The 26,031-nt window shown below is 40.7% G+C and overlaps 1 protein-coding gene across 4 annotated transcripts in view; it reads left to right on the forward strand.

The window, feature by feature from the left end:
- Positions 1–26,031, forward strand: part of LOC124131705 — a 109,870-nt gene that overhangs the window by 41,284 nt on the left and 42,555 nt on the right. For 3 of the 4 annotated variants that reach the window (XM_046495162.2, XM_046495159.2, XM_046495161.2), the window contains exon 2: positions 11,926–12,226. In XM_046495162.2, coding sequence (XP_046351118.2) covers positions 11,926–12,226 — 301 coding nt within the window. Of the gene's footprint in view, positions 1–6,956; positions 7,375–11,925; positions 12,227–26,031 lie in introns of those variants that run through there. The other variant, XM_046495160.2, reaches the window with a different exon arrangement.

Genomic DNA, 26,031 nt, shown 5'->3' on the forward strand with positions numbered 1-26,031 from the left:
ATTCACATGAGGGCCTCAACCTTATAGTATAGTATTCACATGAGGGCCTCAACCTTATAGTATAGTATTCACATGAGGGCCTCAACCTTATAGTATAGTATTCACATGAGGGCCTCAACCTAATAGTATAGTATTCACATGAGGGCCTCAACCTTATAGTATAGTATTCACATGAGAGCCTCAACCTTATAGTATAGTATTCACATAATTGCCTCAAACTTGTAGTAGAGTATTCACATGAGGGCCTCAACCTTATAGTATAGTATTCACCAGAGGGCCTCAACCTTATAGTATAGTATTTACATAAGGACATCAACCTTATAGTATAGTATTCACATAAGGACATCAACCTTATAGTATAGTTTTCACATGAGGACATCAACCTTATAGGATAGTATTCACATGAGGGCCTCAACCTTATAGTACAGTATTCACATGAGGGCCTCAACCTTATAATATAGTATTCACATAAGGACATCCATGTTGAATTATGAACACCCTATGATGAATCATGAACACCCTATGATGTATCATGAACATCATTCTATGAATCATGAACACCCTTTGATGAGTCAGGAACATCCTTCTTTGAATCATGAACACCCTATGATGAATCAGGAACATGCTACAATGAATCATGAACACCCTATGTTGAATCATGAACACCCTATGATGAATCATGAACACCCTTTGATGAGTCAGGAACGTCCTTCTTTGAATCATGAACACCCTATGATGAATCAGGAACATGCTACAATGAATCATGAACACCCTATGTTGAATCAGGAACACCCTATGATGAATCATGAACACCCTATGATGAATCATGAACATCATTCTATGAATCATGAACACCCTTTGATGAGTCAGGAACATCCTTCTTTGAATCATGAACAACCTATGATGAATCAGGAACATGCTACAATGAATCATGAACACCCTATGTTAAATCAGGAACACCCTATGATTAATCAGGAACATCCTTCTTTGAATCAGGAACACCCTATGATGAATCATGAACATCCTTCTTTGAATCACGAACACCCTATGATAAATCAGGAACATCCTTCTTTGAATCAGGAACACCCTATGATGAATCAGGAACATCCTTCTTTGAATCAGGAACACCTTTTGATGAATCAGGAACATCCTTCTATGAATCATGAACACCCTATGATGAATCATGAAAATCCTACTATGAATCACGAACACCATGTGATGAATCATGAAATCCATACAATGAATCATGAAAGCCCTGAGATAAATCTTGTAAACTATACGATGCATCATGAAATCCCTATTTATTACACCTTCCAAAGGGTATACGATATCATGGCTGACCACCTACGAGAAATATATACTGGAGAATGGATCTGAAATTAGTACTTGTTGACGGGTGGATTGCGTTTTGACGGGTGTGTTAAGAAAGGTGGCTACTATGCTGAATGATTCAATAAATTAATATTTGTCGGTAACTACGACAAACGGAAATGACTGAAACGGGTTGATCTTTCGTCCTGTCGGGACATGAACTATAAGCCTATCCTTAACATGCTTGAGAGTAAAAGCTGTAGTTGACTTCAACATAATCAACATCGTGCTCTGTAGACTGTTATGTCAAGGTCATAACTTCCTGTTAAACACTCTCAGATAACCTGAGATAATGTCCTACCCTACATTGACCTCTAAAACAATGTTCTCTTTGTGACAAACTTTGCGTTTCTAAATAGATCAGTCAATACACAGGACCCGTGAAGATCCGGGATAGAATAGGTCTTCAGCAATCCATGCTTGCCGCTAATGGCGACTATGCTTGTCGTAAGAGGCGACTTACTTGATCGGGTGGTCGGGCTCACTGACTTGGTTGATGCATGTCATCGTATGCCTATTGCTTGGATCGATGCTCATGGTGTCAACCACTGGATTATCTGGTCTAGACTCGATTATTTACAGACCGCCGTCATATGGAATATTGCTGAGTGCGGCGTTAAACAACAAACAAAATTCAATACACAGAATTTAGCCCTATCCCAAGCCTTGATTATATCGTTTGTTGGTTGGTTGGTTGGTTGGTTGTTTAACTCAGCAATATTCCAGCTATATGTCGGCGGTCTGTAAATAATCGAGTCTGGACAAGACAATCCAGTGATTAATATCATGAGTATCGATCTACGCAATTTGGATCGATGACGTGCATAAACCAAGTCAGCAAGCCTGACCACCCGATCCCGTTAGTCGCCTCTTACGACAAGCATAGTCGCCTTTTACGGCAAGCATGGGTTGCTGAAGACCTCTTCTACCCCGGAATCTTCACGGGTATGGAACCCTGCACGGGTCATGAGTATGCATCTTTTTCTCACCATTTTCACCTTTTCACGTGGCTTCTCCGAATAACCCTACTCATAATACTACCGATTTTATATCAGTTTCGTTGATTGGCCAACTTTGTAACTACATTCCTCCGTGGTATGGTTGTTGAGAATGAAATGCAAGTATAACAGAGGGAATGTTCCATGGACTGAGGCGCATTCGGTCAGGTCTTGCAGAAATAGGCTGGAATTTCGGAGTCATATTTTGGCTGGACTAACGTCTCTATGCGTTACGAAATCGACATTCTGTTCGTAAACGACATATTTCAGTCGATTGCAGGATTTTCCGGCAACTGGGCGTCGACAGATATTTTCCAAATATGATCATGTTTTTAAAGAAGTTGCTCAAGTGCTACAATCCATATGCACTGAATGTGTGTGAGGCAGGGAACGTGAATATTTTTTGAATGGGCGCTGCCATATTGTTTGAAGAAAATGCAAGTTATATGAGAGGTGAAATCTGATTGGTCAGTAAGAGGGACATAGAAGGGAGATAACTCGTAATAGCCACTGGTGGCGCTACGATCGAGCCTTGGAATTTCAACCTAGTTCGGCAAAAATGGAAACTGGACTTTTATAGTCAGTTAACTCCCTTGCCTCGGGAAGATGCGCCGAAGTCCCGGTTTCGATTCCCCGCATGGGCACAAGTTCATTTCCGGTGTCCCCGGTCGTGATATTGCTGGAATATTACTAAAAAGCGACGTAAAACCATACCTACTCACTCAAAAATGCCACTTTAAGATTTAGATGTTATATTTAGTTACTTGTATGAAACCGCGACATTGTCCCTTTGTAATAAGGGCAATCATACAGTTTTAGATTTATATACACCATGAGACATGCAAAGTAGGTTGTGAATGACTTGCATCAAACTGTCTGGGACTGCTAACAGGCACGAGGTTAGTCCTCCTTTAAGAAAAGCAGCGCTGTGCAACAAGTGCAGGTGTATTCTTGTCCCGTGAAACGCTTCGCCCGTATACCTGAAGCAGTTGATTGTGCAACGAGTTCACACGAGTTTCTACTCGAAGCGTTCCATGACTTATGTACTGGTTTATATCATGTAGACTTTTCAGGTCGATCGCTCAGTGGCAAGTCTCCATTTGACGCCAACACACATGCAGCGTAGGTGTGTGGAAAAGTTGAACTCAGCTGGTAAAATGTGCAAAAACGAAATCCGATTACGAACATAAAAGAATGCTCTCCATGGGTTAAGGTTTCGCGTTTTTCCCGTCTTGTAGACTTCCAATAATCTACTTTTGGCTCAGGTTTATCCGAATGTGACGTCACAGGCGTTGTCTGCGTTGTGTACTCTGATTGTTATGTTACCGCGGACCCCGACGTTTTCTACATTCGCTCCTAAATGTGTGCAGGTATCTATGTTTGATTCAGTTTGGGGTTAAGGGGTCACTGAAGTATCAGTGATGCATGTCGTTTGATTGTTGATACTGTCATCCGTGTTGTTGTTATTGTTCATCTTTGAGGTTTACACGTACACATGCCTGGGAGTCTGTTCTCGTGAGATCTTTCAGAACAAAGTGTGCTCTCGTTGTCCATGTTATTTCCATTGGCGTCGAGACATGTATTTTTGCATTTGAAGTTTTTTAATAATTATGTATGGTGTAGTAAGATTGAAATGTTGAAAGACAACGGCAGAGCGAAATGAGAGAGAGAGAGAGAGAGAGAGCGAGAGAGAGAGGGGGGGCTATTCACCATAGTTCGGCTGTGATAATCATAATTTTATTATTCAAAGTTTATAATTAGCTGCAGTGGAGTGGAGAAAGAAAGAAGGAAAATAGTGGTGTTGATTAGACGTGTACTGATTATGATGACTGGGTTGAAAAGGGATGAATGAAGGAAACATGGATGTAATTAGGAGAGGAATAAAAGTAGTGGTGATAGTCACACGGACGAAATTGTATGGCGAATGAAATCGACGGCGATAGACAGACAGAATTTGCTGGATGATAAAACCATTGGTTTTTGACGGACAATTTAACCTGCTTTGTGTTGAATAATGAATGACACAGTCATTGATGAATGAAGACGTTTGATGATGAATGAAATATACTGACGGACGTATGAAAAAAATTGTATGGTGGATAAATCTGACATGGATAGAAGAAAGAAGTGGATTTTGAATAAACAGTTTGAGTGAGAGAAGAAATTGGATGATAAATGACGCTGATGGACAGAATAAAATGGACGACGAAATTAATTACATAAGATATTAACAAGACGAAGTTGACGGTAGCATGGAATGGTGCCATTGACGGATGAGATGGTGGGATGGAAAAGGATGGGGAGAAAAAAGTTCATTCAGAGGGTGTAGGAGTACGTTGAATGGGGTGGGCGGAGGAATGATGAGGTCAAGATACAAGGGCTACTGGTCAGTAGAGTGCACAACCCGGGTTGACTAATGAGCAACAGACTTACATCTAGTCTCTGAAATGAATTATTTTACAGAAAAAAAAGTTGTTAAATTATAGTTATAAAATATAATAAAAAGGAGCCCAGAGACATTCTTCATTTTCAGATACTGCAGTAATCTAGACTTGCCAAATATTATAGACTTGTATGGGCTGTATTGGATATATTTGTTTCAGGGTCAGTATGACGACTTAATGAGCATGTATTAACTGATTATAACTACCCCAGAAGTGTTCATGACGTCGCACAGCGTGTATTGTTATGTAAGCTCTGGCTGATAACGGGGGTTGTGTCACCTCATGTCTTGGGTCTGGATTCATTGACCGATCGGATATCCTGTCTACATATTTTTTTGTACCTGCACAGATACACGTACTTTGAGAGCGGCATTTGGTCATGCAATATCGTTATCATCCCCTGCGTTGTGTCATGAAGAGAGCTAATAGGCTTCAAACACGAAACTAAACTCACAGGCCAAACGGAGCTTCGTTCTCCTGTATCATTAGGTCACAGTTATCACACTGTGATTTTTAGAGGCACATAACTCAAAAGTTTTCTTTGAAGATGTGCGGTGTATTTGTGCGTAATTGGGCTAAAGATAGACTCAGCGGGGTTTCTGAGGATTTAATAACTTCATCAACATTTCAAATTCCTGTGTTCAAACAACATCCAGCTACCCTGATCTGCCCCCACACGTGCTTTGCTGTGTACACGGAAGCCTGATCATTCTCTAAAGCTAAATTATTTATTGATTGATTGATTTATTTATTTATTTATTTTGCCACTGTTGTCATCGTCGTCATTATCCTCATTATTATTGCCATTATAATTATTATTTACAGATTAAAATAAATAAATGCAGCAAAGAGCGTTTAGGTAATCCTGCCACAGTCAGTCTGGTTAGGGCATTATTATTAATATGTTTTTTTATTATTAATAATATGACTATGTGAGTATAGAATGTCTGTGCATATATGTGATACTCATCCGTGTGTGTGTGTGTGTGTGTGCGTGTGTGTGTGCGTGTGCGTGTGTGTGTGCGCGTGCGTGCGTGTGTGTGCGTTTATCGGTCGAAGCATGTAGATACATTCGTGAATGCATAACAACATACGTGCAAGGACACTTTCAATGATTGCAAACATTTTCCAAAATCGTGTCTCTCGCACTACGCTTTGTAGACCCTTCCCTGACAGGCACAAAGTTTGAAAACAGTTTCTTTGAACCGTATTGAATACCCTTCATTGACAGTGCTGCGTCATCTGCGGTCCATAGCGTGTATAGACATTCCCGGTGCTTTTGTGCACCTGTCACAGACCCCATCAAGGGAGGTAACCCCGCCGAGGGGAGCGATCGCGCACATCTCACCTGTTGTGTTAATGGTGCTATTGCGGTTACTGGTTAAACGAAAACGTACACTGAGAAACGGGAGCTAATCCCAAATGTGTTTCAATACATGTAATCCTTTCAACGGCTTACTCAAGTAGTGGGCAAACAATCGCAGTGAGTTGAGCGCGACATCAAAGTCCGCGAATACTTTTCTCGCTTATGACACTGACACACACGAGAGGGTATTATCCCACGGGCACCCCACTTTTAAACGTCCAGCTATCTTCACGCTCGCCCCTTCCCCCCAATGCCCTTCCCCTACGCCACCCCCCTTTCCCTCGACAAGAAAACTCGACACCCGAAACGCCACCCGCTAAGAGAGGCATCTGGAGAATGCCGCATGTCACCTGCCTTAGAATCCATTGCCGCTTACTTTAACCTTTCACTGCTAGAAAAACAAATCGATAATATTACATTTTTTCACAATAAACCTTCAACCATAATGAGTGGGTACTTATATTTCATGCTTTTTTCTGATTAACTCGGTTAATATGCTGTCTAATATTATCTTGATTATTTTGCACACAATAAAATTATCGTATAACGTTTACATCACAGTGTGTCGGCCCGTTTCTATATTTAATAAAAGTGTTTACACGTAGATGTAATTCAGTATGTAAGTTATAAATTTTAATGTATCAATTTAGTTCCCGCTGAGCACGCAAGTGCAGTTAATATTGATTAAATATACATTCATTGTACAACAGGTTAGCTTTGAAAAGGTTAATGCTCATACGTCACGCGCCCCACTCAAATCTATTTGCTTAAAATTAGCAGTCGTACTCGTTAATTGGACCTGAAGCACTGCGGGTGAAACGCTACACTCCAGAGCATGTTTCCAACACAAAATGGCAGCGGAATGCCTTTAAAGTATCTACCGTAACAGGAAATTCTTGAGATGTCAGGAATTTATCATCAGACAAAAACGCCATTGGTTGTTGACATTGTGACATCTTAAACACGTGCGCGGGGAGACGGTTGAACTGTTTGCAGTTTTTATCAGTGGATTAAGGGTTGGTCGGTCTTCAATGTGTGTTGTCCGTCGGTCTGTCAATCTGTATGTCCGTGTGGAGGTGTGGAGGTGTTGTGATCCCCTCCCAGGCTATTCATGCATGATCCAGGATTGTGTCGGGACAACAGGCGAGACTATGTTAGTGTGCCTGCCAGTGACGAGCAGGTCGGCCTTCTTCAAGTAAGTACATACCTGACTGTGTAATTTATGTTTTTTTTACGGACGAATTTCTTTTCCTTCTACCTGAATGTGTCGTGTTTGAAGTTGTACATGCTCAGACATTTAGTTAAGTGGGCGGCGTTATATTAATATAAACTATATTTGATATGTAATCAATATGCAATAGAATATGTATGCGAACATGTACACACATTACTAGGGTTTAAAGTTCCGTCAATATCTGACTCAAAGCCTTTGTGAAATAGTCCGCCCGCCCTGTTTGTCACTATCGATTATTTTGTCTACATCACAAACTTTGCTTGAAGAGAAGGAAACTGTAAAAGATATCATCTTTAACAGGTTGAAACAGAAATACATTCACAATAGGGTTTTCGAACAAATTGAGAATGTAACTGTGCATATTAGGTGTATCATATGTTTTCATACTTAATGAATTTTCATTAGTGGATATGCATCAATAAGTACAAGAAAGTTGAAGGACATTTTAGTTCTTTAGTGGCTGACAAATTCACTCGATATACATCTTACCTTAATCGTGTTTCGTTTCATTCTCCTATCTGAGCGTCAGATGTGACAGCCCCGCGTGACTCAGGGTATTTACATGATTGACCTGCTATATTATTTATGTAGGCTATCGTGTATCATCAGTAGTATCAGTGCAGAATTATGCATACCGCTTTTTCTCCAGAGTTGTGTAACAGTCTGTCGAAAGTAGCTGTTGGCTGACTTATGGAGTGAGAAAGTAACAGTCACAGTGACATATAGTTATCAGTGTGTTTACATTAGCAAATATGGTTAAGCCATAAATATCTCTGAATGTGATAAATTCTAGAAATTATGCCTTACATGACAATGTAAAAGCAGACATGGTACTGTCATCATCGGCGCTTCCTTCTCAAAAGTAGTTGTCACAGCTTGTTTATTTCGGCAACCGATGTCATATGAAGCGTTTTATTTCAAACAGTAATGAACATCACCACAGGAGTTAGATTGACCCAATTAAAATACAAGGTCAAACAGACACAGTATGACGTCAAAGTTACCCTGACGCAATATGGCGTCCCAGTAACACTGGCGTAATTTGACGTCAATGTAACCCTGGCTCAAGAGGACGCCACAGTAGCACTGACGTAATGTGACGTCAGAGTAATATAGACGCAATATGAAATCACAGTAACACTGACGAAATATGACGTCAAAGTAACACTGGCGTAATTTGACGTCAATGTAACCCTGGCTCAAGATGACGCCACAGTAGCACTGACGTAATTTGACGTCAGAGTAATATAGACGCAATATGAAATCACAGTAAAACTGACGTAATTTGACGTCAAAGTAATATAGGCGCTATATGCCATCACAGTAACGCTGACGAAATATGACGTCAAAGTGACACAGGCGAAATATGACGTTGCAGTAACGCTGACACAATGTGGCGTCGCAACAAACAGAATGAAGGACCATGTACAGAAGACGTGCGTTAGAATTGATAAGGTTAACGTGTTACAGTTTTTTGGAAACCGACATTTGCAGATTAAACTGACGGCCTATTTGGCTTTTTGTACAATAACGTCTTCTTGTTACGGATATCCGGAGCATGTTTTTTATATGTCTTTTTCCCAGTGGTACTGCGATGTTCGTAATAGAACCATTGTTACCAGCGAACGCGCATGTTCTAACAGACCTCACTTTAACTGCTAAAGCTGTTGGAAAGGTATTTCCTCTTAAAGAAATGGCTCCACTGTGCATTATAAGAAAGAAGAGGTCGACTTTAAAAAGACATCTGTAGGCAATGTGGTTTCAACGATCTACGTCATGTTTGCACCATATGGCGTGTGTGTCATCTTTATAAGGAGATATGTAGTCAATGCACTCAACTAGCAAATATTACAATGGGACGGTAGGGTAGTCTTTTAGTTTAAGCGTTCGCTCGTCAGGCAAAAAACGGTTCGAATCCCCACATGGGATCAATGTGTGAAGCCCATTTCTGGTGTCCCCCGCCGTGGAATAGTGCTAAACGCTGCGTAAAACCACACTCATTCACTCACTTTTATCACATTGGTGATGCAGTATATGATAAATAAGGTCATAGTTGTGAAGACATCTTTAGCACGGATCCCAACACATCGACCTTGAGACCCGTGAAGATCCAGGATAGATTAGGTCTTCAACAACCCATGCTTGCCGTAAAAGGCGGCTATGCTTGTCGTAAGAGGCGACTAACGGGATCGGGTGATTGTGATTGACACCATGAGCATCGATCCACGCAGTTGGGATACGATGACATGCGACAACCAAGTCAGCGAGCCTGACCACCCGATCCCGTTAGTCGTCTCTTACCACAAGCATAGTCGCCTTTTACGGCAAGCATGGGTTGCTGAAGACCTCTTCTACCCCGGATCTTCACGGGCCTATTAGGTGCGGAATCAGCCCGTGGTTGTACTAGTATTTACTGTCTGTACACTCTGCTCGACTGATAACGCAGTAGACTATATTGAGGACATGATCATGTCACTTCACTCGTGATTATACACAGAATTACCACATCGCTATCTTTATCATCTATAGCTTCCTTATACAGTGAACTTGTTCACCCCAACACGAGAAATCAAGTAGATCTCTTCCGCCCAGAGGACTCTGCTCTAGATGGCTTCAATTGCGTTCGTGTAATGTAGCTTTAAGAAACCCATCGGATATTTGAAATTTAAAAATATTTAAAGTCACATTAATATCTTTAAATAGATTTTGTCAATACATTTGTAAAGGGTAACGGGATTTATTTCATAACTTTTTATAAACATGATGACGAATTTATTTTGTCAAATGACATCAGTGGGTGTTTTTTTCTTAAAGTATTATTGGAAATGAAAAAAAACTTTTTTGCTGGATTTATTAATCAACACAAAGCATTACGTAGATGTAAATACGAAATAACAAAACCACTGGAAAAGTACTAGTCTGGATTTGCTAGTTTTATCTCAGTGCTAAATACAAAATGTACTTTACAGGAGGTAATTTGTAGGCACTTTCAACATTCAAAAATAAAACTAAGTCCAAATTGACATGGCAGAAACAGGCTATAGGCATTATGCAAATAAGCCTGGAAAAAAAGTTATCAAAACAACAATAAAAATAACAGCTATGTTTATGTACATAATAATAATGACATGTAAGTTTTTTTTGAGAAGGGAATATGTTACTTTTACGTTCTGATAGTTTTACGATGATTAACTATCCCACAATGCCACTCACAAATCACTAACCACTGACAAATCACATGCACTTGGGTTTCAAGCACCTGTTTTCACCTGTCGTCAAGGTGTCATAGGTCATGGACATTCACCTTGATCTACTAACACCTGGTTATGCTCACTTTCACAATAGTCTGTTTTGTTCATATTTTTACACACTTTTATGTGTAAAAAGACATAAAAACCTTTGATACGCTGTATTTGTGCCAAGGCCCAATTAGTACTAATTGAGTTGTTTGAATATTTATATATTTTGTAAATTAACTGCATTTATTTAAAATCTGAGATCGGAAAAACAGGTTTTTTTTCATTTCCGTGAGTACTTTAGTTTGAGTTTTACTCTGTCTAAGAAGTTGGCAAACATCCAAAATGATATATCAATTATTGATGTAATTGACATGTACATCATGAAAATATAAATCGTCACCGCCAGAGAATTAGCTGCTGAAACTGATTTCAATGGGCGTAAAGGGGGAAAAAGTGATGACAATTACTGAAAATCGTGATGACATCAGGTGTTTTCGATGTCTGTATGTATTGTCTGTGCAAAGATGTATGTATGTTTGATATGATTCAACCAATCATCTTAACGGCTGCAGCTGTAATTCAAAGGCCTGTATTAAGACGTGGCAACAGCTGCAGTGATTCAGTGGCATGCATAGATGTAGCGCCGAAAATAAAAAATAAAAATGACCCAAAAAATATCCAAATATACTGTTACAATTTTAGGTGCGTATATATTATCAGGGGAATCAGACCCAGTAGCGACCATCCTAGCATCTCTTTGGGAGACAGGGCATCGTCTATCAAATACATGGGACGCTATGAATAGACAATAATGAGTATTGTCGGAGCTGGTCGCTAGTCCGGCAGACAGTCTCTCCCCCACGTGCACGACACGCGCCAAGTATACTTAGAAATATTCGCTAAGACCACTCTTCAAACGTAGTTTGTAGAAAGAACCTTTTGTTCTCGATGGTTAACCTTGCCCAAAGTAACAAGCTCGTGGGTTTATCAATGCCTGCGTGGTACGCAGAATACAATGTCTCCCGTGGTAATAGCATCCAGATATAGTCGACATTCTCAAGTGCACGGTATATTCATTTGAGAATTTCGCCATTATGAACGAGACACAGGTGTATATCGCAGTGCCCAATAGGCAATTTTAATAGTTAGGGCAAACATTACCGACTTACATGTATACATATTATGTCTTAAAATTGGATTGTTCTGTTTCGTTATTAATGGAGCTTTAACATTTTGTAAATTTCTGTACTAATACCAGGTATATATTTTTCAGAAATACACCGTGACAGAGGATACAAATGGAGGATATTTTACCGATAACCTGCGTTCATCGGCTGTGCTTGACGGTTCTAATTTCACAAATGAAAAACTCAAGCCTGAGGACAATGGGCAGCCCCCGTTTGCCCCCCCTCCCCGTTCGCCCGGCCACGCCCTTCCGCCAAAAGACGATGGGGGAGGGAAATTATGTGCCAGGAACATCCGAACGAGAGAAGTGATACTTATAGTGATTGGTTGTGTTTTACTTATCGGAGTAGCGGTTGGGACAGCTGTCGCCATCATACTGAGTCAGTCAGGTAAGAAATGTCATTTTTTGCCATTCAGGATGACGTCCAACGTCATCTTAAACATATGTAGCGATAGTAAAAGACACATATTTAAACAGGTTTCAGTATCAGCGTATTTCGTTAATATATATGTATCTTATATCTTATCCATAAAGTTGTACGTTTACTTAGCTATCTTGTTTTAATCTGCAAATGTCAGATTCTGACGTGGATGTAAGAGAAATGATATTTTCACACATATTGATGTCATAAATAGTATTAATATTAGCGAACATATAATAAATATACTTGTATATACATTGTATACAGGTCGATGATTTAGGGGTTTAGTCCTGAATCTGCTGTTTTACACCTGGCACAAGTTCTGAAACTTTGTAGAATAGAGTTGATTTACTTCCATTGAACACAACAGTGCCACGAACACAATTTTCGTCATAACATTTAGCATCACTTTCTTTGACTGTGATATTTTACCAACCGTTTTGGCAATTCCATCCCTGGTTTACTTTGACCTACAGCTGGCGTCCTTATTTCTTAAAGTAATCATTTCATTTTAGATATCTATGCGAAAAGTTTACAAAACGTTTTTAAACAGCGCCCTCCTATAAGCAAATTGTATAGGGTCCCACACGCTGAAAGGGTCACTCTGGTTTAATTGTTTTCGGATTGAAAGTGGAGAAAGAAACCCCGAATTAAGATGTAATCTTTCTTAGTTGCAAACAACACTATAATTGTATAGCAATAAAATTAAGCTGGAATAGTTTGACCTTGACATTGCTAAAATGATAAGAATCCCTCAACTTGAGATGGCGTCCAGCATTGCCTCCCCTGCTGTGAATGTTTATGTAAGTAAATAAAACACCGCACACAGGCTGGCCGTAAACAATTCCCATATGGGGGCCGGTACAATCTTGTCAAGTATCGTGGCCTCCATTAAATACCCTACATCTAAAGTACATTTCGTTAACTCGATACACATTGTAAGATTATTGTCATGGGGCAGAATCCTTAACGGCATTTGGACCTGATACAGGTACTTCGCTTGTCTCGAAGTGGAGATAACTGTATACATGTTCTCTTGTTCTGAGGACTTCGAAATCGCGTACGAATGGGATATTTGATCTTGGCGAGGGAATTGGATATTTGATCATCATGAACTCATTTTAGCTTTAATACTATTTCAACTTGTGTCACAGCTGGTCTGTCCACAGTCTTGTGTCCGTAGTCCTTTGATATCATCTATATTTCTCAAACCGCTGGACCAATAGGGCTTCCTCTTGGCATGCACGTTTCTACCAGTAATGGAACAAAAATATGTTCACCTTGGCCCACTTGCACAAAGCGATCTTAGCGCTGAGATGATCTACAAGTAATGGCACCAAACTATGTTTACTTGGGCCCACTTGCACAAAGCTATCTTAGCGCTAAGATGATCTACCAGTAATGGCACCAAACTATGTTTACCTGGGCCCACGTGCACAAAGCGATCTTAGCGCTAAGATGATCGTAACTCCCATACTTTAACATAGGCTTACCATAGTCGTAGCTAAGATCGCTTTGTGCATGTGGGCCTAGGTTCCAATTCTATGCTCCGATCTTTGTTTGAAGGTTCAGAAAGCTGAAATAACGTACCATTACAGTGTTTCAGTGGTGTTCTAGGCATCATGAGGGGGCACGGGTGGCCCAGTCGTCTAAGGCGCCGCGATTCGCTGTGCAGAGTTGCGTCCCTTGGGCACACCAGAAACCTATGATTGTGGGTTCGAATCCCGGTTCGCCCCGATTATGTTTCTAGGTTTGTCAGCACCGTACCCGTGCTCGTGGGTTTCACCGAAGAAGTAAACGTCTGAGACCCGCATCACTTCGGGCTTTCCTCCCACATTAAGCTGACACGCCGTGATGTGACTGGAATACTGTTAAAAGCGGCGTTAAACCCAACTCACTCACTCACTCACTCTAGGCATCATGATCATCATTTAAATTCTAGCTTGATGTGAACAAAATAGTGTGCAAACTTGTAAGTTTTTTATATTTCTCTCAGAAAATGATATACTAAATGTGACGAAAATCTTATGGAGGTTTTGTTTTATAAGCGTTTTAAGTTTGTGAAGAGATGAACGAAGAAACACAAATACCATTTGAAATGTTTACATATCGCCTCATATGAAAACTCACAGGTCAGACACAAGATAAGCTCGAATAACCATGTTATGTATTAGTGTTTTAATTACCTCGTTTTATGACGACGACGTATCTGTTACCTCGAGGCCATGTCTAGAGGCAATGTTCAGAACTGTGTTGAAGATTACATAAGATTATGCGACACAGGGGAAGCATTTTGTTATGTTAGTTGTACAAGAGTGGGGTATATGTCAGCTGTTCCAACTACAAGACAGTGACGTCATATCCGGGCTTTGGGAGCTAAGAAAATCATGTTCACATTTATCATGCTGTGATTTTTTTAGAAACACTTAAAACCCCTCTCGTTTTCTTCGTAGATTTAATGTGTACTTGTGATTAATTGGTCTGAAACGTGCCGGATTCCGGTTAACAACTGAACTGTCATCACAATATTAATTCACACTATGTTTCAGCGATTAGATTGTCAAGTTACATAATCTGCTTTATTAAACGTTTAATTCCGTTTTGATTAAAATGTAAACACATTTCAAAGTTCAAATTCTACCTTTGTGTTGTGTTCATAATTTATGTTGAAATGTTAAGATATTGTTTGTCCTCGTTAGAGATATACAGCTGTTGGAAAGGCTATCAAACCTTGAGATTTGACCATCTGTTGATCTCAAAACTCATTGAATGGCACCAATCTCCCATTGCCTATCTTTACAAGGAATTTGTTGTGAACAAAGAAGATTGATGAATCTGCAAAGCAATACGAGTCCATATCATCATATGTATTATCAGTTTTCAGTTATGAATCAATTCATATTATCAGTTACTTTTCCTCGTATTTCCACACGTTGTCATAGCTGTTAGCTCACCTGAACGCTTCATGAAAGCTGACACCGCGATGTCCTTGTCCGTTCGTCGTATGCCTTTATAACACCCATTATAAGCCTATATAACATCCATTATTAGCCTTTATAACACCCAATCGACAGACCGCCTCCGTGGTAGAGCGTCCGCCCGGAGAGCGGAAGGTCAGGAGTTCGATCCTCGGCCGCGTCATACCAAAAGACGTTAAAAGATGGTACTTGTTGTTACTTGTTGCTGTCTGGCGCTCGGCATTAAGGGGCTAAAACAAGGACTGGTCGGCTCGGAGTCAGTATACTGTGTCTGAGCGGGGTATTCATGTTAAACTGCGGCATGGCATCTCAGTGAGCAAGCACTCTAAATCGGCATCAGTCCGGACTAGTACAAGCAGCCACACACACACGTGCATGCACGTCGCTATATAAGTGCAATAATCTTGGACGCTAAGTTAAACCCAATTTCATTTTCATCTCACCCCAATCGACAACGGCAAGGTAAAGAATGACCAATGTTCCGTTCTATCACATTGCCACTGATGTAATCATATTGGAAAGGCAAAGATGGTCAGGTATCCGTCCAAACAATTGTCTGTAACTTGATAAACAATCATTCTTCCATTTGTCCTCCCTACTTGGACCGTCCTCTCAACTTGCTCTGAAAAATCTGATCTATTTTTAGACATCTTGTAATTAGGGGTATTGAAAATTACTTATTTGCCTGTAACATTTTCCGAAGATTAGGGATTAGGGACACAATAAACTCGTTGTGTGAACATATTAGGATTACAAACAATTCGGCAAAGTGTTTGAGTGTTAAAGAATCGTCCCTTACACAGTTCTACATCCCCCATGGCAACGGGTGAGCTACAGAACCTATTTTCTGCGTTAAATAACCGTACTATTTTGGTGTTTCTTCTTTGCTGAAATGTTATCAGTTTCTGAATGTTTCTGACATACTGTCTGGATGTAAATTTAGACGGACCAATCAAAATACACACATTGTAAGTTAAACAATATACAGACTGTTTTTCAGCTTCTTTCTCGTCTCTGTGCATTTGTTTCATCAGCTTGCGCTGCCAGTCTCGTAACACTGTGCCATGCACTAAGTGACAGGTCGTTCTCTTGAAGCAGGAAAATGTGAAATTATAATTTCAACTAAGATTCCGGAAAACTGTTTCCTTAGTCTGGAAATTCCAGATCATTACGTTCAAGCATTCACGACAATTTTCAGCAGAATGTGACTAACAACTGAACTTAGCATGATTTTAAATCCTGTGCTTGTATTCTAACAAATGTTACTATGATGAATCCAAATTGATAATGTGAGTCTGGCAGCGCACATGGTGCAGCCTCATGACCATGAACAAGCCCATCCTTTACACACAGGAAGCGGCATAACGGGGGGAATCTCTATGTCATTTAAATCAATTTACTTGGAAGGATATATCCCGTTACAAAAAATGTCAAACGCCATCGACAGGATACCCGTTTTGTAATTAGGTCAAGGTCGACCACACGTGTTAACCTTTTGTGAACACACATAGAGTTTACACTTCAGTTTACAATTCACAGTCATTTTGTCACGTGTTAGATTTCACACATCGAATAATTTAGAACCAATCCACAAAATTGTAATTATGGTGAGTTCAAAGTATTACAGGTTATATGCTCATAAATAACTTCCGAAATCAGATAATACTTTTGGCCTATGTGAAATCACGGATGTCAATTTCAATAAACATCTACAGTGACATATACTCTAAATGCAGTCATTTATGGATATAGCGAACTGCAATGTTAGTTCGTTACATACGAAGTTCGTTATTTACATAGATGTTATGCCTGACTTCGATATACCCAGTCTGTATTGTTAGTTTATCTAGCGTCGGCTTTCCTCGTAGGTTTTCCTGTATAGTGGTGGGCATAGTGATTTGCCTTGCCGTACCCCTGTTGGCATTATATTTTAGTTTCAAATATTATGCCCCTTTCGGCGCTCCTTACGTTGTTTTAGGAGGTATAGCCTGCAATGGTTCTCAGGGGCAGCAGGTGGGCCGCGGTCAGGTGATATACACTACTTTATTTCGGGAGCAGTCACGTGGAACTTTCAACAACATGCTTAACAATGGCGGGGCATTAAATGGCATGACGAGGGAGGGAGAGGATATGGCTCAACTGTATGGCGGAAGGTTTTCTGAAACAAACCAACTTTCCTATTAGCATATTTTTATATGAAGAGTAAAACGAACAATGGAGCATCATGACTGACATTGTTTGTGTAAACTATGTTTTTTATGACTTGTTTGCTTTCGAACCTTTTCATTGCGTTTCATAATGTTTCATAATGTATATCAAGTTGGTTGGTTGGTTGGTTGTTTTACGCCGCACTCAGCAATATTCCAGCTATATGACGGCGGTCTGTAAATAATCGAGTCTTGACCAGACAATCCAGTGATTGATATCATGAGCATCGATCCACGCAATTGGGACCGATGACATGCATCAACCAAGTCAGCGAGCCTGACCACCCGATCCCGTTAGTCGCCTTTTACGACAAGCATGGGTTGCTGAAGACCTATTCTACCCCGGAAACCTCACGGGTCATGTATTTCAAGATGTGCTATTATTATTATTATGCTTATTATTGTTGTTGCTGTCGTTGTTGTCCGTGTATTCAATGAAGACGAGTAAAATGACGGAAATATTCTCCACAATCGGCTTCGCCTGAATATTCCACTTCTTTGGCAAACACAACCGGCACGTGTAATAATCACATTCATTGCAAACTGGCAAGTATACAAGTCAACACTTTCCCAGATCTTTTTTTAAATCAGTAGTGTCTATATTTCAAAGGCCGTGTGCTTCACTGCGATATTGAACCAATACACGGCTTACGTAAATGTCCTAGACATTTGCGTTTGAATCAACCACACTATCATTTCAATAGTGCACTGAATAACATCAACCTTGGAATGTCACGATGAGATGTTTTTATAACCAAAACGGGATTATGTCTGTCTGCAAAAATGAAAGAATTCAATATGGAGGAGGTTATGGAATTTCTAACGTCACCAAGCCCTGCCAAGCGGGAGGGCAGAATGAAATGTACATGCGTGTCTACAGCTCAGGCTGCACTACCCACGGTCGGGATGAATGGGCTGACCGCTGTTATGATGAAATGTACATGCGTGACTACAGCTCAGGCTGCACTACCCACGGTCGGGGTTAAGAATGGGCTGACCGCTGTTATGATGAAATGTACATGCTGTCTACAGCTCAGGTCGCACTTCCCATCGTCGGGGTGAATGGGCTGACCACTGTTATGATGAAATGTACATGCGTGACTACAGCTCAGGCTGCACTACCCACGGTCGGGATAATTGGGCTGACCGCTGTTATGATGAAATGTACATGCTGTCTACAGCTCAGGTCGCACTTCCCATCGTCGGGGTGAATGGGCTGACCACTGTTATGATGAAATGTACATGCGTGACTACAGCTCAGGCTGCACTACCCACGGTCGGGATGAATGGGCTGACCGCTGTTATGATGAAATGTACATGCTGTCTACAGCTCAGGTCGCACTTCCCATCGTCGGGATGAATGGGCTGACCACTGTTATGATGAAATGTACATGCGTGACTGCAGCTCAGGCTGCACTACCCACGGTCGGGATAATTGGGCTGACCGCTGTTATGATGAAATGTACATGCTGTCTACAGCTCAGGTCGCACTTCCCATCGTCGGGGTGAATGGGCTGACCGCTGTTATGATGAAATGTACATGCGTGACTACAGCTCAGGCTGCACTACCCACGGTCGGGATGAATGGGCTGACCGCTGTTATGATGAAATGTACATGCTGTCTACAGCTCAGGTCGCACTTCCCATCGTGGGGGTGAATAGGCTGACCGCTGTTATGATGAAATGTACATGCGTGACTACAGCTCAGGCTGCACTACCCACGGTCGGGATGAATGGGCTGACCGCTGTTATGATGAAATGTACATGCTGTCTACAGCTCAGGTCGCACTTCCCATCGTCGGGGTGAATGGGCTGACCACTGTTATGATGAAATGTACATGCTGTCTACAGCTCAGGCTGCACTACCCACGGTCGGGATGAATGGGCTGACCGCTGTCATGATGAAATGTAACACTTACTCACAAAAGACAGTTTTGACCCGTGAAGATCTTGGTTAGAATTGTCGTAAGAAGCGACTAACGGGATCGGCTGGTCAGGCTCGCTCACTTGGTTTGAAGCATGTCATCGTATCCCAATCGCGTAGATCGGTGCTGATGATGTTAATCACTGGATTGTCTGACCCAGACTCGAATATTTACAGACCCGCCGTCATAGAGCTGGAATATTGCTAAATGAGGTGTTAAACAACAAACAAACAAAACAAAATAAATTATCATTCAGTGTGTGGCGCATCCCGTGCAGAATGCGTGAAGAAAGTCAGGTTTCAAATTCAGAGAAGAACATGTGCTAAATTTAGTTACTGTCAGGTCGATGATACCAGCTCTTCTGTACGCCCTAGACGTCCACAGACGAGGTTACTAGCCTAGGGACAATGACCTGGTGTTACTTTCTAACTTTCTTTCTTTCGAGTATTGCAGCTGAGGTGTTCCACGATTCGTCACGTGTCACAGAGTACTACATACATTAACAGCATAATGTAAGCCGACCGTGCAGATAATCTACGTATGTGGACAACATTTAAGGCGGCGCGTGTATGTGAATAACTAAATAAGAAAACATACAACTTTATGGACAACAGCATCTGGATTATGGATATTACATCTTCTGTGACGTTTCGATGTAGATTATAAACACCGTTTTCAAGCCTGGTGTTAGAATCTACATTTAAACGTCGTTATATGCAATAAGCCAGAAGTGGTTATCCATAAAGTTGTACGTTTTCTTACTTACTCGCCGACTTCTAGAAGGCCAATCAAACAGTTACAACACGTGTGATGACACGCGTGACACTTAGTGGCGACACAGGGGCACGAATGATCCAGTTGTCTAAAGACCGCACTTCGCGTCTGTTAGGTGTGGGTTCAAATCCCGGTTCACACCGATTGTGTCTCTTTGTTTGTCAGCATTATACCCGTGCTCGTGGATTTCACCAGAGTGGTAAACGTCTGAGACTTGCATCACTTCGAGCTTCCTCGGACATCAAGCTTGCAAGTTGTGGTATAACTGAAATATTGTTCAAATCGGCGTAAAAACAAACTAACTCACTCACTCATTAACCCGGCACAAGTACAACTCTCTGACATGTTTGTTTTGTTTGTTTGTGTGCTGTTTAACACTGCACGCAGCAATATTCTGTAAATAGTCTCGTCTGGACCAGACAATCCAGTGATTGACATCATGAGCATCGATCCATTAAAGGAGGAACCTGTTAAATATGTCTTTCAGAGTTGGTTAAGTCAGTGCGTTAAATGCACGAACTGAAGAACAGGAAACAGAATTGGAATACACCCATTCTGTCCCAACAAGCTGTCATGAAAAGCTTGATCAAAGCGAAGGCGTATATACATCTTTGATCAAAGTTACTTATCAAATAATATCACATATAAAACCAGTACTTTTACTGAGAAGGAAATCTACCAAAACCATGCATCAGTACTATCAACTTTTGTCTTGACTCTACAACCTGAAGATATGACGATCCTTCTTTTGTTCCGGATTCCAAATCTACACAAACATCCGTACATATATTGCTGGGTCCAGCAAATGTACTATTAAATCCCTGTCTTAATGCAATCAAGGAAGGACTTGCTATATATTCACATAATTATTTGAGACAAGTGGAACACTGCCATGTGGATTCTCAAAAACTCAAAGGATTTTCTTGACTTTTGCAATCTCAGAAAAGAACAAAGTCCAATTCTATCAAAACTTGATTTTACAACTTTAGACACAATATCCCACATGACAAACTTAAGGAAACACTTCATTCTTTGATTCATGGGGCTTTTGTTACAACTCGGGGTGACCACAGATACAGTTACATATCTATCTTCAGTGGTTCAGGGCAATTTATCCAAAATGAAAGCAAATGTCATCTGAAGTCTACTGCGACAACTATATGAAAGGGTGGACTTATTCATCGATGGCATCTATGTAACATTTTGGGGTGAGACATTTAGGCAAGAAGTAAGTTTCGCCATGTGCTCCCCTTCCTGCGGATTTCTTTCTTGATACAAATCACTCGGAATTTCTAATCGGATTGGCAAAGTCAAAACTAGGTAATTTAGCAAAGAAGTTTAACTTTAGCTTCAGGTATATCGATGATCTGATATCGTTCAGTATTCATCAAATAGCCAATACCCTACCGCTGAATTACCCACCTAAACTAGAAATAAAGGAGACCAGTGAGACCACCTTATCTGTTTCGTATTTAGATCTAAGTACAGTAAAGTACGGTTATAACGAACTCAAAGGGACTACTAATTTTAGTTCGTTATAACCGTAGTTCGTTATAAGCATATATACAGCATAACTACAGCAAATAGTCGGGACCAAAAAGTAGGTTCGTTATATCCGTCAATTCGTTATAAGCGTGTTCGTTATAACCGTAGTTTACTGTATAAAGATTCAGAGTGACTCAAACGTTCTCCACAAGACTGTATTGCAAGAGGGATGACTTCAACTTCCCAATTGTCAACTCTCTTGCAGCCCCAGCCCTTGTTGTCTACATTTCACAACTTTGAGGTACAATCGAGTATGCTTTTTCAACTAAGATTTCACAAACCGTCATACACTCTTGCTCAAAGTTGTTTGATCAAGGTTACAACATTCAAGGCCTCAGTTGATCTTTCAAAATGTTTTATGGTAGATATGTGGAGGACATGTCCAAATTGGGCACATCAGTGACAAATACGATGTCCGATGCAATTCCCTGTCTTGACTTCTACTATATGTTCCTGTGCGTTTTCGGGTAAACAATTGACTTGCCTTTGCATGTGTTTAGGACGAGTGCAACCGGTGGGGCAGGATACACCCATCTTTTACCGAACACCTGGTAGCAATGGTGACTCATAAACACATGCTTATGGTGTAGTCGGAATCATACAATCGACTCTGCTTTTGGCAGAGATTTCTTATGAATATGAAAAGTGTTTTGTCGCTTGTATTTTTCGGTATAGAAACTTTAAAGCCCTACTTTTTTCCAACTAAACAACCAACGGCCAATATCTAAGATACAGATTACTGACTAGTGCTAACAGGTTGTTCTTGCGCTAGTACGCGGTTAAGTTTATGTCGTCAAGTATGGCATTAAGAAGCAAGACACGTGTGTGTCACAGGTGGGCAGCCCACATTGCAAGACTGTCGGCCACGTGTGCCGGCCAGATGTAGGGAAAGAGCGTGTTGGGACTTAACACACGCCAGTGATATTGTAGATAGTGGGTTGGACTAAATTCAGTACACTTAAACACCACGAGGGACAAGTACGTCCGTGTCGATTAACGTGTGCACGTATGTCCGACATTTAGCAATTAAACACCATAAGACAGCAATCTCTGGATATATATAGCACGCGTTTTGTCGACGTGACGTCGAAATGTCCTGTTGTGAAGGCAATATGTGCTGTCGTTTGATGTTGGTTGTGTAACATATCACTTTTTCAGATCCGATCTCATTGATGATGGCCGTTACGGCAGCCATATTGAAAATTCCACGAGCCGATTTCACTTACGCGTTGTGATGTGATTACATCAAAGGCCAGGAGACGACAACAAATATTACTTACTTTTAGTCAGAGATAGATATAATTAACTTATTTTACTAACGTCCAGCTAAAAAAAACATCTCCATGACTAAACTACTTCAAGCGTTGCCTTGTGCAGACAAAACGCTTAGTCATAACAGTGAGCAATGTAAAAAATTGTTTGAGTAAATATTTACATATATCCCTTCACTAATGTCGCTTTTCCTGTTTGCGAGCGAAAAAATATGACCTAACATTATGTCATTTATGAACACGAAGGGAAATTCATGCCAGTTTTGGTGTAAAAACGACAACCTTAACATCCCAGCAAATATAACTGTAACTTCATCACGAACACATACTTTCAACATAAGGGTGTGATGGAAAATAGACTTTGAACAAGGAGTTCTCGGATAAGAGATTTCCTGTTCATTGTCCCCCGTGCACCTGTTTACTGACTCCTGCAGCCTGCAGGGTATATATCAAGGTAAAATACTAAGCCGGAAGAAGTGGGAGGCATTATGTTGATACTTGTCCAAATATTTGGCAGTAAAACCACAGGGGAACTCGCCAGTCCGATTTAGTCCTGTCACAGTAGTTTATGTCCCGTCGGTGCGTGGGGTGGCTGGGTCGGGGTATTTGGTGCGGGTTTTTGAAAAGAAAAATATAAGTTAAGCACACGATATCAGTGTTTGTGACTTGTTTTCAAGGTATTTATCAACCTTATTTATTAAGCCCGTACCTTACTTGGGTGTGTTTATGTCACTGACATTCATTCCGTGGCTGTTTATCAACACCTCGTCAGTTTGTGTTTGATGTAAACCAGCAATCATTAGGTAGATGACATTCAGGACGTATCATATGACGGGTACCCTGGCCTAGAATGCATTATACCTGACTGCCCGATAGCTGATCATACTATCAACCATTGGTTTGTCTGGCAGAGAATGCATTATTCCCAACTGCACTGGTCCTTGGTTTGTCTGGCATAGAATGCATTATTCCCGACTGCAATGATCCTTGGTTTGTCTGGCATAGAATGCATTATTCCCGACTGCAATGATCCTTGGTTTGTCTGGCATAGAATGCATTATTCCCGACTGCGCTGATCGTTGGTTTGTCTGGCATAGAATGCATTATTCCCGACTGCACTGATCGTTGGTTTGTCTGGCATAGAATGCATTATTCCCGACTGCAATGATCCTTGGTTTGTCTGGCATAGAATGCATTATTCCCGACTGCAATGATCGTTGGTTTGTCTGGCAAAGAATGCATTATTCCCGACTGCGCTGATCGTTTGTTTGTCTGGCATAGAATGCATTATTCCCGACTGCACTGATCCTTGGTTTGCCTGGCATAGAATGCATTATTCCCGACTGCAATGATCCTTGGTTTGTCTGGTCTAGAATGCATTATTCCCGACTGCAATGATCCTTGGTTTGTCTGGCATAGAATGCATTATTCCCGACTCCGCTTATCGTTTGTTTGTCTGGCATAGAATGCATTATTCCCGACTGCGCTGATCGTTGGTTTGTCTGGCATAGAATGCATTATTCCCGACTGCGCTGATCGTTGGTTTGTCTGGCATAGAATGCATTATTCCCGACTGCACTGATCCTTGGTTTGTCTGGCATAGAATGCATTATTCCCGACTCCGCTTATCGTTTGTTTGTCTGGCATAGAATGCATTATTCCCGACTGCGCTGATCGTTGGTTTGTCTGGCATAGAATGCATTATTCCCGACTGCGCTGATCCTTGGTTTGTCCTGTCTAGAATGCATTATTCCCGACTGCGCTGATCCTTGGTTTGTCTAGCATAGAATGCATTATACCTGACTGCATGGATTACAAAAAGTGAAAACTGTAAACAGTAACAACAAATTATTTGTAACACAAAACATCCACCAACTTAAAACTCAGTCAGTGACAAATACTAGTAACTACAAAATCCCTCTTTAAATATGTCATCTTGCGCGGTGTATTTCATCTTGTGTTTCCATTCAGTATGCAACTGAAAATCATATATCCAGACAGGCCTAGTTGTTGCGTGGAACATATGACATATGGATTACCCAGTACCTGATACTCTATGAACCGATAACGTTGTTATTTCCAAGACACGTTGCCGTTAACGCTACATTAACGAAATCTACTTTAACTATGTTCGCAGTTATTAGAGTATTTCCGGTTCTCCTAAATCTCCCAATAACCTCATTTTAGCGAGGGTTTTATACCTGGTCGGGGAGAAGCTTGAGGCGACGAAATCATTTCATCCCTGACATAGTTTAGCCTTTACAAAAACATTCCGGTGAAATTGAAAGTATTCTGAAAATATTCTCAAGCCGTTTATGGTGATATTACACCATTGTATATCCGCGTGGTGTCTTCACAGTCGGGGGGCACTTTATGGCAGTATTTGGACTTCAGGCGTAATATTTCTAGAACTTTGTCAAAACATACACGCCCCTTCATGCAAATAAAAGTGATAAAAATCAACATTTAGGCAATCTTTATCACCAACTGTGTTCAGTTGCCTGGGAATTTATAAAAGAATGAACCCGTTTTCGTTAAAGTTATTTTGGTTTTATTTTGTGGTACTCAGTAGGATCAGCTGTAGCGTGAATCACGTGAGAGTCGGATTCAATAGAAATTCTAACCCCATTATTTGTACTGAATTTGAAAGTAATCTAAACATTGAAAGGCTGGCAAAATGCAATCCTTAGAAATCATCGTGACTCGGCGTTGTTGATACAAAACTTAATTATTGATGAATAAAGTATTTTATTAAAAATGCCATAATACATGCCATGAAATCTGTGAACCATGGATCTGCCTTTGTCTACCCTGCTGAACTCTTTGTTGGGTGGCTCAGTGTACAGGTACGTTGAACATTGAGGGACGTTTTGAACACACAGAGAACCAATTACACAAAGGTTGCGCGAACTGATTGAATGTCTGTGGTTAGTTACAAAAAGTAAGAGGCAGAGAAGTATTTGCATGTTGCTTTTGTATGTTTGTATTTCACATGCCAACATATATAATATGTTTAAAGACGAAAATATGTCATGCATTCTTGTTGGCAGCTTATACAACAGAGGGAGTGGG

This window comes from Haliotis rufescens, unplaced genomic scaffold (assembly GCF_023055435.1).
Source record: "Haliotis rufescens isolate VD_foot unplaced genomic scaffold, xgHalRufe1.0.p SCAF_1, whole genome shotgun sequence".
NCBI lineage: Eukaryota > Metazoa > Mollusca > Gastropoda > Lepetellida > Haliotidae > Haliotis > Haliotis rufescens.